This window comes from Brassica oleracea, chromosome C5 (assembly GCF_000695525.1).
Source record: "Brassica oleracea var. oleracea cultivar TO1000 chromosome C5, BOL, whole genome shotgun sequence".
NCBI classification, from domain to species: Eukaryota; Viridiplantae; Streptophyta; class Magnoliopsida; order Brassicales; family Brassicaceae; genus Brassica; species Brassica oleracea.
Window position 1 is genome coordinate 8,571,319 of NC_027752.1, and position 22,437 is coordinate 8,593,755.

General features: G+C 37.0%; 3 protein-coding genes and 1 pseudogene across 4 annotated transcripts; 2 read left to right on the forward strand and 2 right to left on the reverse strand.

Annotated features, from left to right (window-relative positions):
• The first annotated feature begins 2,454 nt into the window (after positions 1-2,454).
• LOC106344123 (PRA1 family protein F1) lies at positions 2,455-3,201 on the forward strand. The gene has a single exon (XM_013783507.1). It carries the CDS (start codon positions 2,532-2,534, stop codon positions 3,084-3,086), a length of 555 nt encoding a protein of 184 aa, XP_013638961.1. The 5' UTR covers positions 2,455-2,531; the 3' UTR covers positions 3,087-3,201.
• A 569-nt stretch (positions 3,202-3,770) lies between these two features.
• LOC106344122 (inorganic pyrophosphatase 2) lies at positions 3,771-5,111 on the reverse strand. Its single transcript, XM_013783506.1, has 4 exons — positions 4,915-5,111; positions 4,709-4,830; positions 4,420-4,621; positions 3,771-4,264 (listed from the first exon to the last, which is right to left on the reverse strand). Exons 1-4 carry the CDS (start codon positions 5,059-5,061, stop codon positions 3,884-3,886), a joined length of 852 nt encoding a protein of 283 aa, XP_013638960.1. The 5' UTR covers positions 5,062-5,111; the 3' UTR covers positions 3,771-3,883.
• Positions 5,112-6,740: 1,629 nt separating this feature from the next.
• Positions 6,741-11,265, reverse strand: LOC106296049 (serine/threonine protein phosphatase 2A 55 kDa regulatory subunit B beta isoform-like). 2 transcript variants are annotated; one of them, XM_013732096.1, is made up of 14 exons: positions 10,916-11,265; positions 10,183-10,286; positions 10,004-10,099; positions 9,793-9,912; positions 9,455-9,634; positions 9,022-9,113; positions 8,659-8,777; positions 8,404-8,527; positions 8,052-8,175; positions 7,878-7,946; positions 7,703-7,794; positions 7,545-7,622; positions 7,405-7,457; positions 6,741-7,323 (listed from the first exon to the last, which is right to left on the reverse strand). In XM_013732096.1, exons 1-14 carry the CDS (start codon positions 11,031-11,033, stop codon positions 7,187-7,189), a joined length of 1,506 nt encoding a protein of 501 aa, XP_013587550.1. In that variant the 5' UTR covers positions 11,034-11,265; the 3' UTR covers positions 6,741-7,186. The 2 variants fall into 2 exon arrangements, with proteins under 2 accessions (XP_013587550.1, XP_013587549.1); XM_013732095.1 differs by having other exon boundaries at positions 9,452-9,634.
• Positions 11,266-12,985: 1,720 nt separating this feature from the next.
• On the forward strand, positions 12,986-14,762 carry LOC106344430 (annotated as a pseudogene).
• Positions 14,763-22,437: the final 7,675 nt, after the last annotated feature.

Sequence of the window (22,437 nt, forward strand, 5' to 3'; positions counted from 1 at the left end):
TTTAAGGTGATTGCGTGTGTAAGTGGAGATTGGAAAAAGAAAGAGAATATCTTGTTGAAGACAAATGACGTTTTCCATTAAGCAAAGAGACTTTGCTTGGAGAAGAAGTGTTACTTGGCGAGGAATAGAAAGTTTCCTTATATGGGAATGAAAGTTCATTAAGGTGCATTTAATGAACTTGGAGAGCAAGTCTATGGTTTATATATAAGGAGAGACGTGCCCTTATGAGAAAGATAGCACCAGAGATAAAAGTGAGAGAAAGTTTCATTGTGTTCTTGGTGAGTGTCTGACGGAGTGCCTGACGGAGGGTTCCGTTGTACTTGGTGTTGTGACGTTGGTGCTGGCGTTACGTGTAGCGGAGTTGTCCGTTGTGGTGTGGTGATCAATCTGTACGTTAGTGTTGGCGTGCTCGTTGGTATCCTTGGTGTGCATTAGGTTCTGACGTACTCGGTGACGTACTTGGGTGAAGTACTTGGTGGCGTACCTTCGGAGACTTGGAGGTTGGAGCCTAGACTCAGGGGGAGTTTAGCTCAAGGTTGGTTAACCTTGAAGAGTTCATGTTTTAGAAGAGAGCGGTGATTCAAGAGGGTTGTGCTTGTATTACGCGTTTGCGAATTGGTTGTAATTTGCTTTCTCATTCTAGTGAATTCGAATAATGGACAAGGTCCCGGGGAGTAGGAAACGAACCTCGTTAACAAACTCTGTGTGTCATTTACTTACTGCTATATATCCCTGACTCATCCGAACTTACAGGCCATTCCAGTCCATGAGATTATAAATTATAAACAAAAATCATGATAGTATGATCACCGTAATAACAAATCGGTTGCGAATTACATAATCTAAACGTTAAAACAAGTTTTATGCACACAAAAAATAAACAAAACTCTGTTTGTAAATGAACTCTAGTCATTGATTCATCTAATTATGGATATTGGAAGGTCCGTATGCAAGCCTTCATTAGTGGTCTTGATGAAGAGTGTTGGAGTATAATTGAGACTGTTTGGACTCCTCCTGTGATACTTGATGATGAGAAGGTTGAAGTTCTTAAGCCGAGAGAGAAGTGGACTACCGTAGAGAAGAAGGCTTCAAGCTGCAATTCTAAGGCGAAGACGGCGATCTACAATGCTATTGATGCGTGCTACTTCAAGCTGATTGCTCAATGTGTGTCAGCTCAGAAGGCGTGGAAGACATTGGAGAACATGTTTGAAGGTACTTCAAGTGTCGAGCGAACCAAGCTGGATATGTTAGCATCTAGATTTGAAAATCTAAGGATGGATGAAGAAGAAACCTTGGCTCAGTTTAGTGCCAAGTTGTGTGACATATCTAATGAGTGCTTTGCGCTTGGGAAGCAGTTCAAGGACAAGAAGCTGGTGAAGAAACTGAAGAGGTCGCTGCCAAGTGAAGTTTGAGTTAAAGATTTCTGCTGTAGAAGAAGCTCATAATCTGGATGAGATGGCTTTTGATGAGTTTGTTGGGATTCTCCAAGCCTTTGAGTTGAGCAAGGCGTATGGAGATAAAGATTAAAAGAAGGATAAGGATAAGGAGACGGACGATCCTTATGGTGTTGCTTTGAAAGTCTCACCTTCTGAAGATCCTATGGCGATGCTGATAAGAAATCTTGCTGAGTATCTGAAGCAACAACGAGGCAGAAGAGACAATGGAAAAAGAGGTGGTTTGAGAAGATCACCATCAAAGCTACGATGCTATGAGTGCAATGGGATTGGACATGTTCGGTTGGAATGTCCAAATTTACAGAGGCACGATAAGAAGAAGAACAATAAGAGTGACTCTGATACTGATTCAGATCATGGTGAGAATCTGAAGAACTTTGTGGCGTTTACAACCTTGGGTTCTGTGAAGAAGTCTGCGGCGGAATCTGTGTCATCGTATGTGTCATCATCTGTGTCAGGGTCTACACGTGGAGATGATGATGTTGCTGAAAGTGAGGATGATGTTGAGGGTTTCGATCTGGCTAAGAAGTATGAGACATTATATGCACAATAGGAAACGAACCTCGTTAACAAACTCTGTGTGTCATTTACTTACTGCTATATATCTCTGACTCATCCGCACTTACAGGCCATTCCAGTCCATGAGATTATAAATTATAAACAAAAATCATGATAGTATGATCACCGTAATAACAAATCGGTTGCGAATTACATAATCTAAACGTTAAAACAAGTTTTATGCACACAAAAAATAAACAAAACTCTGTTTGTAAATGAACTCTAGTCAGCCGTCAAAGATCAGTTCCAAAAAAATCGTTCTTAAGTGGCATTTGTTTTTTTTTTCTTTTTACATCGAAAAAATGCTATTATATTACTTAAACTTGAACATTTTTTTTTGTGTTATTAGTTGTTTTCTAACACATCTCACATTTCACATTTTTTTGTATAACTCATATTTCTTATATTATAGAAATTAAAAACTTTATATAACCTCTCCATGGTACATATCACACATCACACTGACATACAAAAATATCACTCTCCATTGTATTACCAAAAAAAAAGAGAAGAAACAGCATGACAACAATATACGGTACAAATCCGACGGCAGCTAACGACCTAGCCCCAAAACTCGAGTACATCACACGAACCAACAACCACCACCACGTAAGACCCGGCCTGGCCACGCGCCGTTCATGGAAGCAAATGCTCGACCTAGGCTCCTTCCACTTCCCGCGTAAGATAGCTTCAGTAATAACCAGAATCAAAACCAACATCGTCTACTTCCAAACAAACTACACCATCGCCGTCCTCTTCTCCGTGTTCCTCAGTCTTATCTGGAAACCCTTCGCTCTCCTTATCCTGCTGGCCCTTATCGGTGCGTGGCTGTTCCTTTACTTTCTCCGCGACGAACCACTCATTGTATTCGACCGTGAGATCGACCACCGTGTTGTCCTTATTGTCATGTCCGTTCTCACTCTCTCGGTCCTTTTCTTAACTGATGCGAAGCTCAATATTGCCGTGGCCGTTGTGGCAGGCGTGGTGGTTATATTGTTGCATGCGGCTGTTAGGAAAACCGAAGAGATATACCAAAACGAAGATGAAACCAGTCCTTTACTTCCCCAAGTATAAAATGATCTTCATTTGCTAGAATATTTCACATTTTTAGTTGTCTTTTCGTTTTTTTTAAATCTATTTTCGCTAAAATCTTATTACCATTGCTTATTAACATTTAATATTTGTTTTCTATTATGTTCCCTGATGACTACAATATTAAAACAAGGAAACACAAACTTAACACAACAAAAAAAGTGTTCTATAACCACACATAGTCGAGTGGTACAACAGGTTTGGAAAGGCGCTAAACACTTCAGGTTCCAAATTTACTATCTCAAATATACCTGTTTGTGTGGTCTGACCATTTCCCAGGGGATTATTAAAAAAAAAAACAAGTGTCCTATATTGATCAGTATGCGTCACAGTAAAAACTCATTTCAAATAAATTTTTTTTCTATAACCACTTATTATAAACCATGCATGATGGGAACTATGGGATGGCCGTGAAAATGTTAAATTTCTAAATCCGTTTTGTTATCTAAGAAAGGTGGCTTCCTAACGGAACTTGTGGGCGAGGCCGGCGTAGAATCTGAACTATGATCATAATTTGATTGACCGACAAAATTTGCATACAAAAAAAAAATGCTACACAAGTAACCACTTGAATGTTTAGGCAATGGGTGAGTCTGTTAGTATTCCGATGTAAGGGCCGTTAAGCTTTCAATGGAATTATTATATCAATACGAGTACAAAATAATCTACGTATCAACCCTTCAATGTTAGACATCTTATACATTCTTTCTCGGGTGCATGAAGAATATAATACTATATTGGAAACAAAAAGATCTCAGATTCTTTGTTCTCTTCATAAATCACTTAACGAGATTAAGGGGAACTTGAAGAGCAAGAGGCACCAAAGGCTCGTGAACAATCCCAACCGATATCTTGCAATGATCAGAGCTCAACATCTTCTCCATCTCCTCTTCATCTGATGATATAATCTCGTTGATTATTCCCATTAGTATTCTCTCCATAGCTTCACCATCGGTCCAATCTCTAACCGTGGCCTTGACCAAGGTCCGGTTTTGACTGATCAAATCCCAAACCGGGAAATTCTTCCTTGGCATCATGTAATCTTCAGCTTTGAGACTAAGACTCGGACAGTAATCACCAGCACCATCTCCAAGATAAATCATCTTCATCTTACTTCCTTCTTTGGTAAAAGAAGCTTGAATCCTCTCAATTATCAAACCCTATAAATATAAAATTATTAAAACCATTAATTAACCGAAGAAACACACACAAGTGGATCCGTATAGATTCAACACACGACATGAGTTGATAGTTGCATATAAAATATTCAAATATTAATTGTAATCCGTGCATGTGACATGGTAGTAAAGTATACCTTGCACATGTTAGGAGGGCAACGAGAGCAACCGTGGGAGGATTTGGTGAAGTCATGGTACGGAGATACTATTAACCTTCCTTGTTCATCTACAAGTCCAGGATTTGTATTAATCTCAGAGAAATACTCACGAATCCCGAGATGTTCAAGGACCGTTTCGATGAATAACGTGTTCGCGTCGCTCACTATTCTCAGCTCGCACCTAAAAATAACCAAACCGTATAAGTGAACGTGTACGTGTCTTTTCTTTAATCAGAGCATATAATCAAAATTAAAAATATGGAATTACCCTAACGCATGAGCAGATTTGATAGCAGGGATGACACGAGGATGGATGGGGATTCTTCTCAAGACTTGTTTGATTTCTTCAATGGTTTTGCCATGATCATGAAGCTCCTTCATCATCCGAGCCTGTTATTATGAAAACCAAATATGAAATATTGATATTGGGTTGAATGAAAATCAGAAAATATAGTTAGGGATGGATGCACAAACCATGAGAGAGTTAAAAGGCATTGTGGGGAGAAGCTGGTCGAACAAATCAGTGAAGCCAAGTTGATCGACGACCCAATTATCACTGTCCACGTCGATGATCGTCTTGTCGAAATCGAATACGATGACAATGTTGTTCTTGTTAGCCATTGTCTGAGAAAGCTGAAAAAGAATCTCGTGGAAAACCTTAATGTATGATTGTTGTGGAATGTTTAGAAGATGAGTGTGATTTATATACAAGTGAAAGAGAGATACGAATAGGGTTTTTTTCTCGGAAGATGCCTTTGGAATATTACCTTGCGCGTATGCAAAGAAAAATTGAAATTTGGTTCTTATTTTTATTAACCGTTGGATGGTAACGATTAAGGTCAAATATTGACTAAGTGTGCTGATCGGACGGTGTTGACGGCTCTTAGTTTATTTTGTGGGGTATTTATTATTTTAGATTGGCTTGTTTTTGACCCAAAAAACAAGATTGGCTTGTTAAAAGTTTCCTTTTATGTGGAATTTTAGGCAGTTGAGAAGACGCGGACATGAGACAAAAGAATATTCTACCTATTAATCCGTTTCTCTATCTATTTATTAAAATAAAAGTAAATTAGTTACAAACAAAAAAAAGAGAGTATGAGAAAAAAATCAACCATAAAAAAGAAGTTTATGCAACATTAGTATATATATACATAATACAAGTATTATATATATATATATATGCTATTTTGGGTAAGAATATAATGTTTCATTATTGAGGGGTTTTGTTTGTTCATGTGTGTATTAGACTATTAGTTTTGATGAATTTTCTCAACTAATTACATTTATGTCGACATATTTTTTCTACGTTAACATTTATTACTTACTTGGCAAAAGGATTTTGTTCTATATAGTATATAGATACAAAATTTAAACAAACGGAAAAAAGATGCATGCATGGGTAGTGGCTTTATCGATTAGGTCACAAACTTTACCAATAAAGTTAAAACCAAAAAATAATTATACTCGGTTGGAATAACCTTTAGAACACTGAATTTATCAAAATATTAAAGTCTGGAATACTATGGAAAGTGCATCAGAAGGCACCAGCGAGTAGGGAGGAAAGCTGGCAGGAATATTGAGTGACAAATGTAATAAGAGGAATATTCTTGGAGTTAAGGATCATCAGAACCCACTTTGGTGGCCACATCTTTCAATACTCATCAAGCTGATCTCTTCGTTATATCTAATAAGAAAATATATTTTTAAAACATTTGGCCGTCGATCACCTAACAAGTCTTAACATGACAACACAACACTGTATATGTGCATATCTCTATCTATTAAATATACATATTTTTCGAATGATCAGACGTTATCATCAGAAGATCCGCATCAAAAGAAGCTTCTACTCCTCTTCCTCACGTCTTTAGAGACCTACTCTAATATAAAACACGGAGGAAAATAAATTATTGTCGTTGCAACTCTGTAGCACCACGAAAATCCACAATAGTGATAACTTGCGTGTCACGCGATCTACTAGTTGAATGGTTAATTACTTTCCTCTATCTAAGGGTCGCGTGGCGTGGCCATATATGTTGCTCTCTACACTGTTTGGAAGGTTAGGATAATAAATTGTCTTTTATATTTTAAGAGGCATTTTCACAAGTGTAACAAGAACTGTGTACATGCTGATAATTTTTGCCTAAAAATAATTAAGCCACTGATAATATAGTTCTCGTAACTGAAGATATGAAGATATACAAACTACATTTTATTGTCGGTGGCGGTAAAAATCACAAAAGGGTGTCTGCAAATCAATTGAAAAGGAGAGATATAGGGAGCTAAATGCGTTCAAGAAGAAGATATGACAAAAGAATCAATAAACAAATTTGAAGCACAACCCTCCCCATCGTTTCATTATCGTACTAAAATTGCCACACAACATAAGCTGTTTCTTAAAAGAGTAATATAAACAAAAAAAATAAAAAAGAATCTTTAGCAACCCAAAAGAACAAAAGACAGCCTAAGTAGGTTTCTCCTTTTCAGACAATTACCCTTCTGGTAAAAAAGGTATTTCCTTCTTTGCTTTCCCAATCTAACATTTGTTTTATCTTCCAACTCCTGAAAAATATTCTGTTGCTTCTTCCTGCTTTGGTCTTGGTCACAGCATACCTCTGTTACGACTACAATGTTTCTGGTTACATAATCACTTTGGTTGTTAAACGAGAGAGCGAGAGAAAAGGGAGAAAATGGAAAGTTAAAATGGAGCAAGCTGGTTCCATGTTTCTTTTCTTTCTTCTCCAGTTCATCCATAATACATGTACAAGCTGTTGGCTGCTGCACAAGCAATTGAGTTCTCCGTTGGGTGCCAAGCCATATGCAGCAACTTAGTTGTGAAATCGTGTGCGTTTCCGTTCGCATCTGATCCTGGACTCTCTGATCCTGCATCCAACACACAAATTTTCACTCCAAAAGAAAACAGAAAAGGCTTGAATGTGTTTTACTGTGACCACTACCACTAACCTCGTCTAACCACGCTTGTCATAGATCTGGAAGATCTCGCAGGTGTTTGCCTCCTAATGTAAACCATTGATTCACAATTGATCAACATACACTTTTATGACTTGGGTTTAGCTATCAATGATCTCTGTTTTTCAACTTACCTCATCGGGTTTTTGCTAGCTTCCAACGTTGCAGCTTCAGTACTTCCTTGAGACGCTCCAAATACGCGGAACAGATTGCTGGTTTCACGCATGTCATTGGTTCATCTCTTATATAAGATAGAAAAGTATTGAATTGACTACAAGACAAACAATCAAACCTGTAAGAGCCTGTTGCTACCCTCGATCCATCACCACTCAGACAACACTCGAATTTATCAAAGATGGAGTCATTTTCATAGAGATCACATAGCTGCAACCGGGTAAAAAAATAATATGGTTAGTTTTCAATACAAGATTATCAAATTATAGATGCCCACAGAAAGAAGCTCTCACCCTTGGTCTCAGATGTTCATGAACCTGGTAAGACGCAACTGGACCAGAATCCATGTTTATGTCCCACAGCTGAAACGTCAGAAAAGGCAGATATCAGAAAGAACTGTAGGATACAACTATATTGGCATACCATAAGAAAATAACTATACACATGGGAATCAGATGATTTCCAACCTTGAGGGTCATGTAATCGCGACTAAGTATGTATCTCCCATTCTTTGAGAATTTAATATCTGAAATTGAGGCAATTATCTCTGTGAAAAATGATCTTGAACCAGGTGCTTCCGGTTCTTCAAACCTGTGATAGGAAGTAACAATTGTCAGTGGTCTGACACTTTTAGCCTAATAATCTTCACTTCCATGTCATTTACTACAAGATAAGAGAAAGATTTGAAATGAACCTACTTATTTATATCCCTTGCTTACTTAGAATTTCAACTTAGTTTAAGCACATATCGCAACCCGCTCTGTCAATCCAGAAAAACACTACCCTTTTCGATAAAAGGATGAGGAGAATAGAACTTACAATTTAGTATGAGAATCGCACAGAGCTGATTGCCTCATATCAATCAAACGGATGGAGCCTTTTGAACTGCTATATGCGAGCATATTACAATGGATTGGGTGGAACTCAGCTGATGTAATAACCTCTGCAGAGACCATGTAGCATTCAAAAACATACCAGTTAAACTCAGCTGATGTTAATAAAGAAAACGTCAAAAGAAGAAAAGTTCAAATAAGGACGTTATAACTTCTACCAAAATAATGGAAGAAAGCATACCAGTTAAGTCCTCCATGTTTGTGGGCTTAACATCAACAATATTGAAACTCTGGTTGCTGACTTCCAAATTCCAGAGATTGACTCGCAGATCATCAGCCGAAATAAAGGTTTCTCCATCGCTTCAAAGATTAAGGAAATGGTACATTATCGCAATGCAGAAAAATCAGTGAACTGTAACGCATGCATGTATAGGTTGTGAAATTTAAATTAACGAAGTACGATAATGAGAAGGGTAGAACGATAAAATTCTAAAACATATCCTAGATTTTTTCCCGGGATGGAAACTAAAGGAGTCAAGAAGTGGTTTAAAAGGTATCGAGAGCAAAACATATAACTCGTGTGAAAACTTAAGAAAGAGATTACCTGCTATTTGAGATTGAATTAATATGGTAATCGTGAGCATGCGCATACACTCTTCGGCATCTAGCCACAAGGTTTGTCTCCTGGCTAGTCACCTAGATTAAATATGCAGAACGACCATTATTCCAAGCCAAGTAACAGTTGTAATGCATGTCACAAAAATTTGGTACTGAGCTTTACTTACGACCAAGGGAAACAATGACAACATTTCACACTCCCTACATTTCACAACTAAATAATATGAAAACATGCACAACCTACAGTCTTAAAGTACAAATCAACTCATAGATTACTGGATCCACTCTTTCTACTGGGGAGAAGCTCCGGCCATGGCAGGTTGGATATCTATATGCATTTAGTCTTCAGAATCCTGAATCTATAACTCTATTTGACACCAAAAAAGAAGAAGAAATAATATTGCATAGAGTACAACTACCAAAGGCAAACGCAGAGATGGAATGCCTCCTGGCGGGAAGGGAAAGTCCTTGCTCAGGTAGTCTTGTGGTTTATCGGCATGTACTCCATTAGCAATTAATGGAAGAGGGCTACTTGAACCTGGATCTTTGGACGGATCAATATTCATTTCAGAAATTTTCTTGATCTTCTTCTCTTGTACCTGTTTGATCAAAAATGCATAGAGGGGTAAGAAACTACTCATCCTCTTTTTAATGGAGTCTTGGAAGCATAACCAACAAGCTTCTAGACCACTTTCACGAGTGAGGCTGAGACCTATAATAATTGGAAACAAGATAAAAGGCCATCCAAATCTCGCACCTTCCAATATTTGATGGTTTTATCATTTGTGGAAAGCAGAAACAATGCACCATTTGCTGGCTGACACCATCTGATTTTGTTGATTTTCTCCTCTATTTCCAAACTCTTGAGATAGTCAAACTGAAAGAGATTGGAGAGCGAGGTTATTTTTTTTGTAGCACTAGCATCACACTTATTTGTAAGTGAAATCTGGTGATATCTTTCAACGTACCTCAGGTTCATGACTCTGAAACTCTGTTTTGTATCGAAACTCAGGATGCCTAACTGTGTAATCCATCTGCTCAGCATCCCTCCTGGATCCACCATTCTGAAAATAACATTGAATAAGAATGCATTACAGCACAAAAACAGACGATTGAAGTAAATCTCGCAGAAGAAAAAGGGACGCACATCTTTAGTATCCGTCCTCTCAAAAAGAACTACTCGGCCCCCACGGTCACCAGTTGCGAGATGGTCTCCACTTTTATCAAACTCAATGGCTGAAATGATGTCAACTGCGGAAACAAATTCATGCAAAAAAAAAAAAGAATCGTCAGATAAACAGGAGGAAGAATATTCTACTCCATAACATAGAGAAGGCGAAACAGTGAAGTAGACTACTACAACAACAAGAGAAATGCCGAGACACAGCAAATTAAATTTGTCTGAAAACCACCTTGTTACTTTAGTACTCCATAAAATCACATCAGCCAAGAAAGAGCAACTTCAAAACCATCCCAATGTTACAAATTCAATATAACACATGAACCGAAAATGCATAACAATTGATAACCCTACACACTTCCAGCTCGACAGACAATTCATCAAACGCTTTCCTTTGATTTTTTAGCAAAGTCGAGAAAGCATTCTAATCAGTGGAAACAGTATGGAATAGAACAGACAGAAGCTTAGATCACTAACAGTGCAATCAAAGACAAAGTCACATAGATTCATTCATCAATAGATGGGGCCACTAGGCAGTATAGGAAGAAGTCAATAATAATCCCCCTATCATCCAAATCAGATCCAAACCACAAAATCAAAATCCTTAGTCCTCAAATAATACCCTCTGGATCTAAAACTCTCTATCTCCTCGAAAACACTTGACAATCTCTAACGAGGTAAGCAGTTATTATTTGTTTACCTTCATGGACTTCTTCTCCGGCGGTTCGCTCGCCGAAGACCTGAGAGAATCTCCACTCTAGAGACGGAGGAGGACCACTAGCAGCGGCGGAGGAAGCAGCATCGTCACCACCGTTCATTTTTCTTTCTTACTGCGAAGATTATCCAATTAAAAACAATCTGAGCTTCCAAATCTTAATCACCGAGTCGAAGATCGCGTCACCACTATAACACATTCCATTCCATAGCTTTCTTCATCGGTTTCGCGATTGGAAGCACTTGATCGATGATTGATTTCGTCTCTCTCTCTCTCTCTCTTTCTCAAGGAAAAAATGGATTTTCGATTCTCTCTCTCTCTCTCTCTAGAAAATGAAGGAGCGAGAGAAGAAAATACGCCTTCCTCTTTGTCTCTTTCTAAAAGGATAAAATTGGAATTACGATCCTTTTTTTTCTTTCTTCGGGACCAAACGAACGAAGGAACAAATCGTATTAAGTAATGTCTATTACTATAATGTTTTTGTCCCGATATCAATTTTATTGTTAGAGTTACTGGCTGTGACATTCTTTTATCCGATCAGTAAATTATAAATGGACGGTGACATATGGCTTCGCGTATCATTGGTCAGTTGTGGAGGTGCGCTTGCCACTGTTTGTATGATGGGGAATATTTATAAATATCATTAGTGCCATTTCTAATTAATTAATTTCCCCAGTTATCCTAAAATTCCATTTGCAGTTTTGCACATTGTTTGCTTTCTGCGAAAAACTTTTATTATAAAACAATATTATAGTAGGAGATGCTCAGAACATTGTACTTAGAATAATACTTTCTCTTTCTTAGCAAGAAAATAATCGTTTTCTTACGTAATTTCTTTAAAATGAATACATCTGTAGGGAGACTTTCAACGCAAGCGGTAGAAAAAGATTGAACCAGTCTAAAGCCAGTAATAAAATGTAAATAATGAGTATCAGATTAGTCTGAATGTCAGTGTTTTGGAAACTTAGGATATAAACGGGATCATGATGTATTTGTTGTTTTATCTAGAGTTCACAAGTTTTTTAGAGCCCAATACAATAGGATACAGAACAAGCCCAAGTTAATATAGAATCCCAAAAACTCTAAACACATGGGTTTATTGGCACATCTTTAGGCTCCTAAATATTGCATTATGCTTGTTATTTACCTTAGTGAATTGGGCTCTTAAAAAACTTATAGAAAGCAGAGCACGTTTTTCAAATATTTTCATTAACACTATCATCAAGGTACTGGATTTTGCAATATATGGTTTGATGTTTTAATCTCTTACTGTGAGTGAAAATATCTATCACATGCTCTACTTAAGGATACTTAAGCGATACTGGAATGTTTATGGATGTGTAAGTGTCATTCTCTTGGTTAATGTCATGTTTATCTTGTTTCTTGATATATCCCAGAAATGTGTGTGTTCTAGTTTTAGGGTCTAGGTTTTAGGATGAAAATCGTTCAACCTTTTTTTTTAAAACGTACTTTATTCTTCCTTTCTCTTCCAAAAGGGACATTGTTTCCAAAACTACAATTTAAAGAAAAAACAAATATAGTATGAACGAGAAACCAAGATGAAGAATAATAGAGATAGACACATGTGAAACGATCAGGGGCGGATCTAGGAGAGGCATTAGTCGGGGGCATAAAGATAAGGTTTGAGTTAGTCGGGGAACTTTCATAAAATTGAGCTAGATTTAACACAACTGTTTAAAGAAAATCAAAATTTAGTACGGGACACGTGACCCCGTTGGTCGTAACGTACGTCCGCCACTGGCAACGATGATATAGTTGTGACGAGTTCTGGTCCTCTGGACCACTTGACCTTTAAGGATCAAAATGAAGAAACCAAAGTTGAAGATATGTTTCAGACCGAGTTGTAATTGTTTGAGCACGCTGTGCTCTGGACGTAGGAACGGTGCGGTCAAGACCTATTTACTTAGCTTTCAAAAGAACCTTGAATTCCTTGATGAGAAGATGAGATGGTTTACTAGCTGAGGTGTGCAGTCTCGAATTTTTTCTCTTTTCACAGAACATAAACTATATATAGCTTGAACCAGAAAATAACAAATGGTTCTAACCTTGGCGTTTGGAGATAATGTAGAAAGCCAGTTGATCGTCGCCTCGAAATGCATGCACTGGACTGGAGGAGTGAATGTTGTATTATTGAAAAAGAAGGCCCATACCTCTTGAGAATAAGATCAACCGAAAATATATATATGGTCTCGATCTTCATCTGACGCATCGCCACGAAGACAAGTTGACACAAACATTTAAACCCCACTGCCGAAGTCTATCCCGCGTTGGAAGTTAATACATATATAATGATGATTGTATATAGTTTACATACACATACTTGTATAGTGTAGATGTTAGTGTAGAGTAGTCTAATGTATGAGTATAAATACTCCTCCTTGTACAGATTTTAATCTTAATGAAGATATTTTCATATTAGATTATGTTAGTTAATATGGTATCAGAGCGTTTGAGCTGAGCTCAACCTCCGATCTTCTTCATCGATCGTCGATCGTCGCTTCCGATCATCTCCGATCATCGTCGATATTCTCCGATCTTCATTCCTCTCCATCTGACCTACATCCGCCTTCATCTTCCATCGTCTTCCGCATTTTTCATCATTCTCATCGTCTTCATTCATCTTCGATTCACCTTTGATTCAGCCGGATTTAATCTTGATTTCTACTTTCCTTCACTCACTATGGGAAAGAGAAAGTGTAACTCCAAGTATTGAAGCGCTACTCCGGATAATCAATCTCCGACTCGTCGCGATGGATCTCCTCAATCTATTCCTCCTCGCGAAGCGTCTGGATCTTCGAATCAAGCTCAAAATGTTCAGAATCTTGAACCTCAGGCTCTGATTCGTCTCTCTAAACCGTTTGAGGTATCAAACTCTCCTGATAGCATTCATAGTCCGTACTATCTGCATAGCTCTGATCATCTTGGCTTAGTACTAGCATCTGAAGCTTTAGACAGAACGAACTATAATATCTGGATAGTTGCTATGACTACTAGTCTAGAGGCGAAGAACAAACTTGGATTCATTGATGGATCTATTGCTATGCCTGCTGAAACTGATCCATATTATAAGATATGGTGCCGTTGCAACAATATGGTGAAGTCATGGTTGCTCAACAGCGTTTCTAAGAAGATATACACTAGTATACTCTACTTCAAGGCAGATGCAGACATTTGGAAGGATTTACACTTTCGTTTTCACAAATCCAACCTTCCAAGACTATAAAAGCTGATGCATCAACTCCACTCTCTCAGGCAGGGCAATATGGATCTATCTTCATATCACACTCAAACTCAGTCTTTATGGGAAGAACTGAACAGCCTACACGTTCCAGCTCGAACTGCGAAAGGTCTTCTTGCTCAAAATGAGAACAACAAGGTTATTGACTTTCTCATGGGCCTCAATGATAGCTATGATCACATCCGTAGTCAGATTCTCATGAAGAAGACATTACCTTCTATGTCTGAAGTCTATAACATTCTCGATCAAGAAGATAGTCAGAGGTCTGCTCAGAACTCTTCTCACACTGAGCCTGATTCAATCACCTTTCAAGTTTCTTTCAACCCTAACTACGGCAAGAACCGTTCAGTCAGCACTCATTGTGGTGGTTATGGTCACATTATTGACCGCTGCTACAAATTGCATGGATATCTCCCAGAATTTAAACCCAATGGGAAGTTCTATCCTAAGAAGACTCAATCTCAGAGCTCTCAAGTAGCAGTAAATGTGATCACTATTCTGACTGAACATCCGGAAGTTATAGCTTCTCCAGGATCTTCTTCTCTCACTCTGGAACAGATGTGTAGAACCTAAAATCTACACTAAGTATTTGATAGTGATCGGGAGTTCAATCTGGGGAAGAAAAAGGATGTGGACAACGATATCCTTAGAACACAACGGTATAATCAAGTATGAGTCGGCGAAAATGGACTATATTCGCAGGTCGAATATCATAAAGATATCGGGAAAGAGAAGATCGTGACTGAACTCGAGAACGAGCTGCCTACGTACCCGTCGTGGGATCGAGTCTAAACGTAGTTCGATTATCATCATCTCGAAATGGATTTTGGTTTCATCGGTCTTGAGCAAGATGTCGGGTTTGTCGGTCCCGATAGATACATCGAGTTCGTCGGTTCTCAGGAGAGACATCGAGTTCGTCAGTTCTCAGAAGACGTCGGTTTTATCTCTTACCATCTCGGGCGAGATGTCGTTTACCTCCTTTAGAACGAGACCCCATTCACGAATGGGGAACGAGTTGAACTCGAGACGGTCGATTACAATCTCGTTATATCGTTTATCGTACGAAGGATAAGTCTTGTTCTTCAACAAACGTGGAGACGTATTGGAGTGATAGAGAAACGTGTATGATGATGTGTAGTAAACCCTTTGTCTTATTGATCTATGTTAACGCATGGAGCCTGGATTTACTAAGTGCACACGTCTCCTCCTTAATAATAATGGTAATGGATGGTGTTTTATTTGTCGTTGTGAGCCCCCGTAAGCTCTCTTGGAAGATGACCTTATAAATCAATTGCTTTGTCTTTTTATAAGGGTTTCAAGTTGTTGCACGTGCTTCCTAAAATTCAGTCTTTGACCTCTTCTTACGTCCATGTGAGTCCGAGAAATCGGTAACTAACTTTTGACTTCGTCTTTGACGTTTAATAACAACACGAGACTTGGTGATGAATTATTGTCCCACAATAATTTCTATAATAACATATAATTATAGTAGGAGTGATTTGGTACAAATCATGGTCCAACAAGATGCACCAGTTCATTGCTCACTTCAGCTCACTACTTCACAATCAGAGCATCACATCATCAAAAGACGGACTTCTTCCTTCGTCTTCAGCTGTACCAAAGGCTTGCAAAGCGAATGGTACTTTCCTACCTCTATACACTTTTTCTCTTATTGGCATGCCTTCATCTCTTTCTTCTGGAAATACTATAGTTTCGAGTGAGCCTTGGGTTATAGATTCAGATGCTACTCACCATGTTAGTCTTAACAAATCCCTTTTCACTTCTATTAAACCCTTTATCAATATCTTTGTTACCTTACCTACTGGAAACTCAGTGAGCATTATTGGAATATGTTCTATTACTCTTAGTGATAACATAACACGTAAAAATGTTCTTTACATTCCTCAATTTCGTTTCAACCTGTTGAGTGTTAGTTATTTGACTAAGGATATTGAATCTATGGTTGGTTTCACTGCATCTGATTGTTTTATACAGGATCTTACACGAGAGTTGATGATTGGTAAGGGTACACAAGTTTCCAATCTATATGTTCTTGATTCAGGTTCTTTAATTTCTGCTTTTCTTAATAATCAGAACAATGTTGCTTGCTCTGCTGTTGTTGACAATCATACATGGCATAATCGTTTAGGTCACCCTTCTATGGCTAAGATTGATACATTGTATGATCACTTATCATTGAATAAAACAGAGAATGTGTCCTAAAGCTAAACAAAAATGTGTTCTTTTTCCATCAGATAATCTTATTAGTAAGAACACTTTTGACATGATTCATATTGATGTTTGGGGTCCCTTCTCTGTTATTACTCATGAAGGATATAAGTATTTGTTAACCATAGTTGATGATCATAGTCGTGCCACTTCGATTTATCTGTTGAAAGCTAAGTCTGATGTTTTAACCGTGTTTCCTGCTTTTCTCACCATCGATGAAACACAATTTCATAAAACTGTCAAAGCTGTTAGGTCCGACAATTCTCCTGAGTTATCATTTACCAATTTATACCGCTCAAAGGGTATTCTCTCTTTTCACTCCTGCCCTGAAACACCTCAACAAAACTCTGTAGTAGAGAGAAAACATCAACATCCTTAATGTAGCTAGATCTCTTCTCTTCCAGTCTAACGTTCCTCTAGCTTATTGGGGTGAATGTATCTCTACTGCTGTCTTTCTTATAAACCGAATTCCCACACCTGTCTTAGACAATAAATCTCCTTATCAAATCTTAATGGGAAAAAAACCATATTACAATAGTCTTAAAAGCTTTGGGTGTCTTTGCTATAAGAGTACGTCCACACAGGGTAGAAATAAGTTTGCCCATAGAGCTAAAACATGCGTTTTCTTAGGATATAGAGTTCTAGATCTTGAAACTCATAGTATTTCCATTTCCAGGCATGTCATATTTCATGAAAACATATTTTCTTTTGTTGCTTCCTCACTTTCCAATACGGCAAAAACTTTCTTTCCACGTCTTGCAATGTCTGATGATAATGTACCTTCTGTACCATCATCCTCTGGTGAAACATCGGCACCTGCCACTTTACCTTCTGATGTAGGTTTGTCTTTCGCAACTACATCTTCTCGCATTCGAAAAAGACCTGTTCACTTGGAAGACTATTTGTGCAATTCTTCTCATTCTCTTTATCCCATTTCAGCTTTTCTTTCTTATGAAAAAACTCTCTTCTGAACATTTTGCTTTCATCAATTCTACTGTCAATATCACTACTCCCAAATCTTTCAATGAAGTGAAGAAGTCCAAAGAGTGGTGTGCTGCTGTGGATGATGAATTTGTGTCTTTAGAACGTCTTGATACTGAGTTTCATCGTTTCATGTCCAAGATGGGTTTTCTCAACATTTTAAGCCATCTTGAGGGAGACTAATACATATATAATGATGATTGTATATAGTTTACATACACATACTTGTGTAGTGTAGATGTTAGTGTAGAGTAGTCTAATGTATGAGTATAAATACTCTTTATTGTACACATTTTAATCTTAATGAAGATATTTTCATATTAGATTCTGTTAGCTAATAGAAGTCTGTTTAAAAATAAAAATCGTTCAACTTGAACATGTGATTTATAGTTTTCCTGATAGAAGCTAAATTTGGATTGTCACGTTGGGGAGTTTAGGGCTTTAATCAATCTTTAAGTGGGTCTTGTTAACTTAGAGACTGTATGCGCAATCTGCAGACTTTGTTGTCTTATTCCATATGATAATCTTTTAAAGTTTATCTCTTTTATTTTTGAAAACGTCCATTTTAAAAGAGTTTATTTATATTTCAAAAATAAACACAAACGAAAATTAAATGATACGTAGAAGATTATAGATCAAGGACGGACCACTCTCTAAATCCTATGTTGTAAATCACATTTTCTTTGTTGTTATCTAGATGGACGGCTCTCGTAAACTATTATTCAGTAGGGTTTGGTGACTGAAACATACTATATAAAAGATCATATTAAATTCGTTTGGGGCCGGCACGCGCAAACGTGGCGACCAACCAACATAAGATCAAAATGGATAAAAGAATATTTTTCTTGGTTTCGACTTTTGAATTCGTATTGCCATGTGCGTAAAACGAATTAAATTAAGGACGCCAAGGGTTATATAATATGTCATCGTGCACATGGAATGATTGCGTTTGGTGGAATAATTTTTTTTTTTTGAACATTTTCGTAAAATAATAAGGTGGAATAAATTAAAAATTAAGTTTTGAAAACTTTTAGAGTCATTTAGCCCGATATTCATATTCAGCTTGGTAATTAGCTATTCATGCATAAAAAACAATATTTGCGTATCCGGTTAGTGAGGGATGATGAAATTACCTTTATGTCCATGCGAAGTGAGAGAGTCGCTAGAAGTCTATGCTGTAGGTAGATTTAGGTAGGGTAGTCTTGTGTCAGTTAGTATGTCAATTTGTGTCAGATTCATATTGTGTTCAAGATACATTAAGAGATTTGCTACATACAACTTTATATGATATTTGATTCCTTGTTTCACTGTATTTTCTTGGATCTTCTTTTTTTTTGCCACGATTTTTGGGTTCTTCTTATGTCCTTTTTCTTTTGCTAAAATTTGGATCTTCTTATTTCCTTGTTTCACTGTATTTTTGGGTTTGGTTCCTTGTTTCATGATGGAACTTGGTTATTTGGTCCATTGTTTTATCGTATTTCTAGATTTTTCAATCTGAGTCTCCTCCATACTGCGTCACCTCCGCGTCTTGTCGAACACTCCGATGTGTCTCTTCGTCCAGATCCGCCGTTCATCGCCTTGCTCCTCTCCCGCGGTTGTCATGCTCTGGATTTGGAGTTGGTGGCTTTCACCGTCGCGACTCCAATTGGTCTTCAAAAGCTCGCTGAGACAACAATGGCCAACTTTGGCTGCCAACTTTGGCTCTTTTGCATATATGATCCTAAAATTTTTCATAGTTTTGTTTCTGACTCCGAACTCTTGCATTGTACATATATTTTCTCGAATTAATCCCTAGCGTTTTGATTGTACATTCTAGACCTCTTCACAAATGAAAAAATGATCTTTGATCTCTGTATAGTTTGTATTTTTGACCTGAAACTTACTAAGTTGAAGAACTATCTTTGAAGTTTCAACCTAAAACTTCAAATGTTCACTTTAGCCTCTATCAATGAAAATAAACCTATAAATGCAGTATATACACCTAAATGCATCATAAAGCCACTTCAATGAACTAAAATAAGATGATATACATATCAAGGTATATCACAGGTTAATTTTGGCTAACAAATGATATTGTTGGCTATTACAAGCTTTATCCGGATTAACTTCCTAATACCCAGTTAAAACTCACACGTACATACTACTTCATCTCTTATAATTAATCAACTTGAGAACATGATTTGTAATCCAGTTATAATACACATTGATATTACAAACAAAAAAACCTATTATCCGACTATTACTGTCATAATCCAGATTATCTATTTATTATCCGATTATAAAACTCAACTATAAATATTTTTGTAGATATTATGATAAAACAAGACTATTTTAAGATATTTGAGTAGCTTATAAATTACAATACCAACTCATTGTCGTTTAGCATCCAAATTAAATGGTTCATACACAAATTGTATATTATGAATTATTAGCCATTAACAAACTCTACAAATATATGGGTAAAAGGTAGCCGGATTAAATCATAGTTAGCTTCAGTAAATCAAACAAAATATCTGGATTTAATCAAAGTTAGCAAATTTACGGTTAACCAAAAAATATGTTTGTAAGTCTTAGTAATCATCATTGCTATCTGGATTAAAGAGGAAATCCCTAGTAATTGTTGTGGATTAGCCACCGTCTACAGTGATGAGATCTATAAACCACTAATCATATATTGAGCCATACGAGAGAGCCATGAGCAGCACGGCAGCTTGATCTTCCTCTCCAAGCTTATGTCGCTGCTTCACGAAGTAAAAATGGATATATCTTGCAGTGGTATTGTGTTATTACCATTTTTGCAATAAAATTCATGAATGTGTCTAATAACCGTACAATAAAAATAATCCGGATAAAAAAGATAATATCTAGAAAATACATTATGTATTTGTATCATCAATGCTTATTAGAACCGGATAATACATAGTTGATCCGGATTATGAAAGACAGTTAAAAAGTCTTTATAAATTGTATAAATTAGAACAAAAACTGCATTTTGTAGAAATTGTATAGTATCTTGTATCCCATTCTTCCGTTATTCCAGTACCATGGACTAGCAATAGCGGAACTAAGAATCTGCACTGTCCCCTTGCGAAATCAGATGCCATTACAACTTGCCTACCTTCTTAGCCGCTGATCCCTACTACAACATCATCCATTTGGATCATGGAGACATTGGCACCTGTCAAAACCCAAAACAAAGAGAAGGTGGAAACAAAATAAGAACCTGGTTGCTGCTTAGAAAGAATCAAGAAGACTAATTTTCAGAGAGAAATACTGGTCTCATTACCATCACCAATGGCAACGGTCATGTCAGAAGTCCGGTTCTTTACAAGTGCAACGATTTTAGTTTCTGAAATGGAGCAACACGGTAGCAGAGTATGCAGAGCATTTACATGCCACTTGGAAGAACTGCATAGTAAAAAGAAAAAAGAAAAGAAATACATATGAGACTGGTACAGTCAATAATGAAGGCCATCCTTCCCTCATCACTTGCAATACTGACATTTTCTTCTTCTAAGCTCCTCGGACACGAATTCAATGAGTTACTAGTTTTTTTTTATGATGAGTTACTAGTTGTTACAATTTGCCTCATGTTTCTAGTCAGAAGCCTCGATGAGAATCCATAGGATATTGGAGTTTCTTGCTTGTCACTTGTCAAGACCCATACATTAATCCCTGCAATTCTGATATATTCGAGTGGGGACTTTCTGAGATGTTAGCGTTCTGGCTCGCCGTTTCTGTACACCATGGCGGCGATGGATCTGGAGGAGGTGAGAGGGGATCTTCAAGAGGAAGAGGTACCTGGATCGCGTAAAACTCATAGAAGCTTTTTTTTTTATTTGAGTCAGCTCTTTCTTGAGATGAAATTTGCTCAGATCCTGGTCAGACAGTTAGGGGAGGAGAAAAGGAGATCCGAATCGGGAAATATAATAGTATGAACCGAATCAAAATCTTCACAAAGAAGAAAGAGAACAGAAGTGAGACAGTGAGATGAGAGAGATGATGTAATTACAAATTTGAATATTGTTTAGCCTCCCACTGTTAACCGGTTGCGTGTAATAGGGTAGAGTAGCGTAATAATTACAAGATCATAGACTTTAGAATTTAGTGTGTCAGACTCAGCTCAGAGTTATGGTAGGGGCATCGTGGGTAATATGAAATGTGTACATTATTATTTTCGCAGCTATGCCGTTTACTTAATTATTTTCTGATTCCTAGCCATATGATGCAAATACTCAAACTTTTATTTTTGAAAAAGGACCTAAATTAAGCTTCCAAGATGAGTACTCAATCCCTTTATGAAAGATTTTCTAAACTTATTTTTGTTCTATAAAATAGATTATACATATATTAAAGTATTTTTTTTATATTAAAAACATTATTAAAAAATTTGAATTGAAAATATATCATTGATTAATAATTATTAAAAAGTGTACATTAAAAATAAATAATAATTTTAATTATAAACGTTAATTAAAACCTTAATCTATGTGAATACTCTAAAAATCTTTTCTAAGGAACAAAAATATATATAACTGAATAGTTTTTAAAAACTTTTTTTTAAAAATGGTTTGAAGTGTCTCAGACCGAAATCCAGACTAATATTTAGGAAGTCGGCCAACTGGTGACAATCAAGCTTGATTGTTGTACGTGAGAGGTAGATACTGTTGCCACCTGATTGATAATCTGAAAGGTAGATTTCAAATTTAAAATGTTTACACTTTTCCAAACCCGCCTTACTATCCGACCATACCGACCTGGTTATTCAAAGAAAGTTAAGAAAGCAGGTTATCTTATTTCATCAATACCACTAGCTTATAATGCTTACATTTTATAATCATGATAGAAAGCATAATCCAAAATAAGAATATGTAAGTGATTTAATAAGATTTCTAATACTGTTGAGCGAGGTTCATTATTTCAATGTTGTAACTGCCATGGAATATCAAATTTTATTTTTAGATCAGGCCTGAGTTTTTTTGTTGTTGTTGTCTAGAGATTTTCTCAAACAAGTTTAAAATGATCTAAAACATGTTTC

Excerpts from the sequence above, each read along its gene's own strand:
- LOC106344123 (XM_013783507.1), top strand. The coding sequence starts at position 2,532 with ATGACAACAATATACGGTACAAATCCGACGGCAGCTAACGACCTAGCC.
- LOC106296049 (XM_013732095.1), bottom strand. The coding sequence starts at position 11,033 with ATGAACGGTGGTGACGATGCTGCTTCCTCCGCCGCTGCTAGTGGTCCT. Across the intron at positions 9,913-10,003 it reads TTCAGAGTCATGAACCTGAG|TTTGACTATCTCAAGAGTTT; the intron begins GTACGTTGAAAG and ends AATCTCTTTCAG. Across the intron at positions 7,623-7,702 it reads GTAGCAACAGGCTCTTACAG|CAATCTGTTCCGCGTATTTG; the intron begins GTTTGATTGTTT and ends GCGTGAAACCAG.
- LOC106344122 (XM_013783506.1), bottom strand. The coding sequence starts at position 5,061 with ATGGCTAACAAGAACAACATTGTCATCGTATTCGATTTCGACAAGACG. Across the intron at positions 4,831-4,914 it reads TGCCTTTTAACTCTCTCATG|GCTCGGATGATGAAGGAGCT; the intron begins GTTTGTGCATCC and ends TCATAATAACAG. Across the intron at positions 4,265-4,419 it reads GCCCTCCTAACATGTGCAAG|GGTTTGATAATTGAGAGGAT; the intron begins GTATACTTTACT and ends TTATATTTATAG.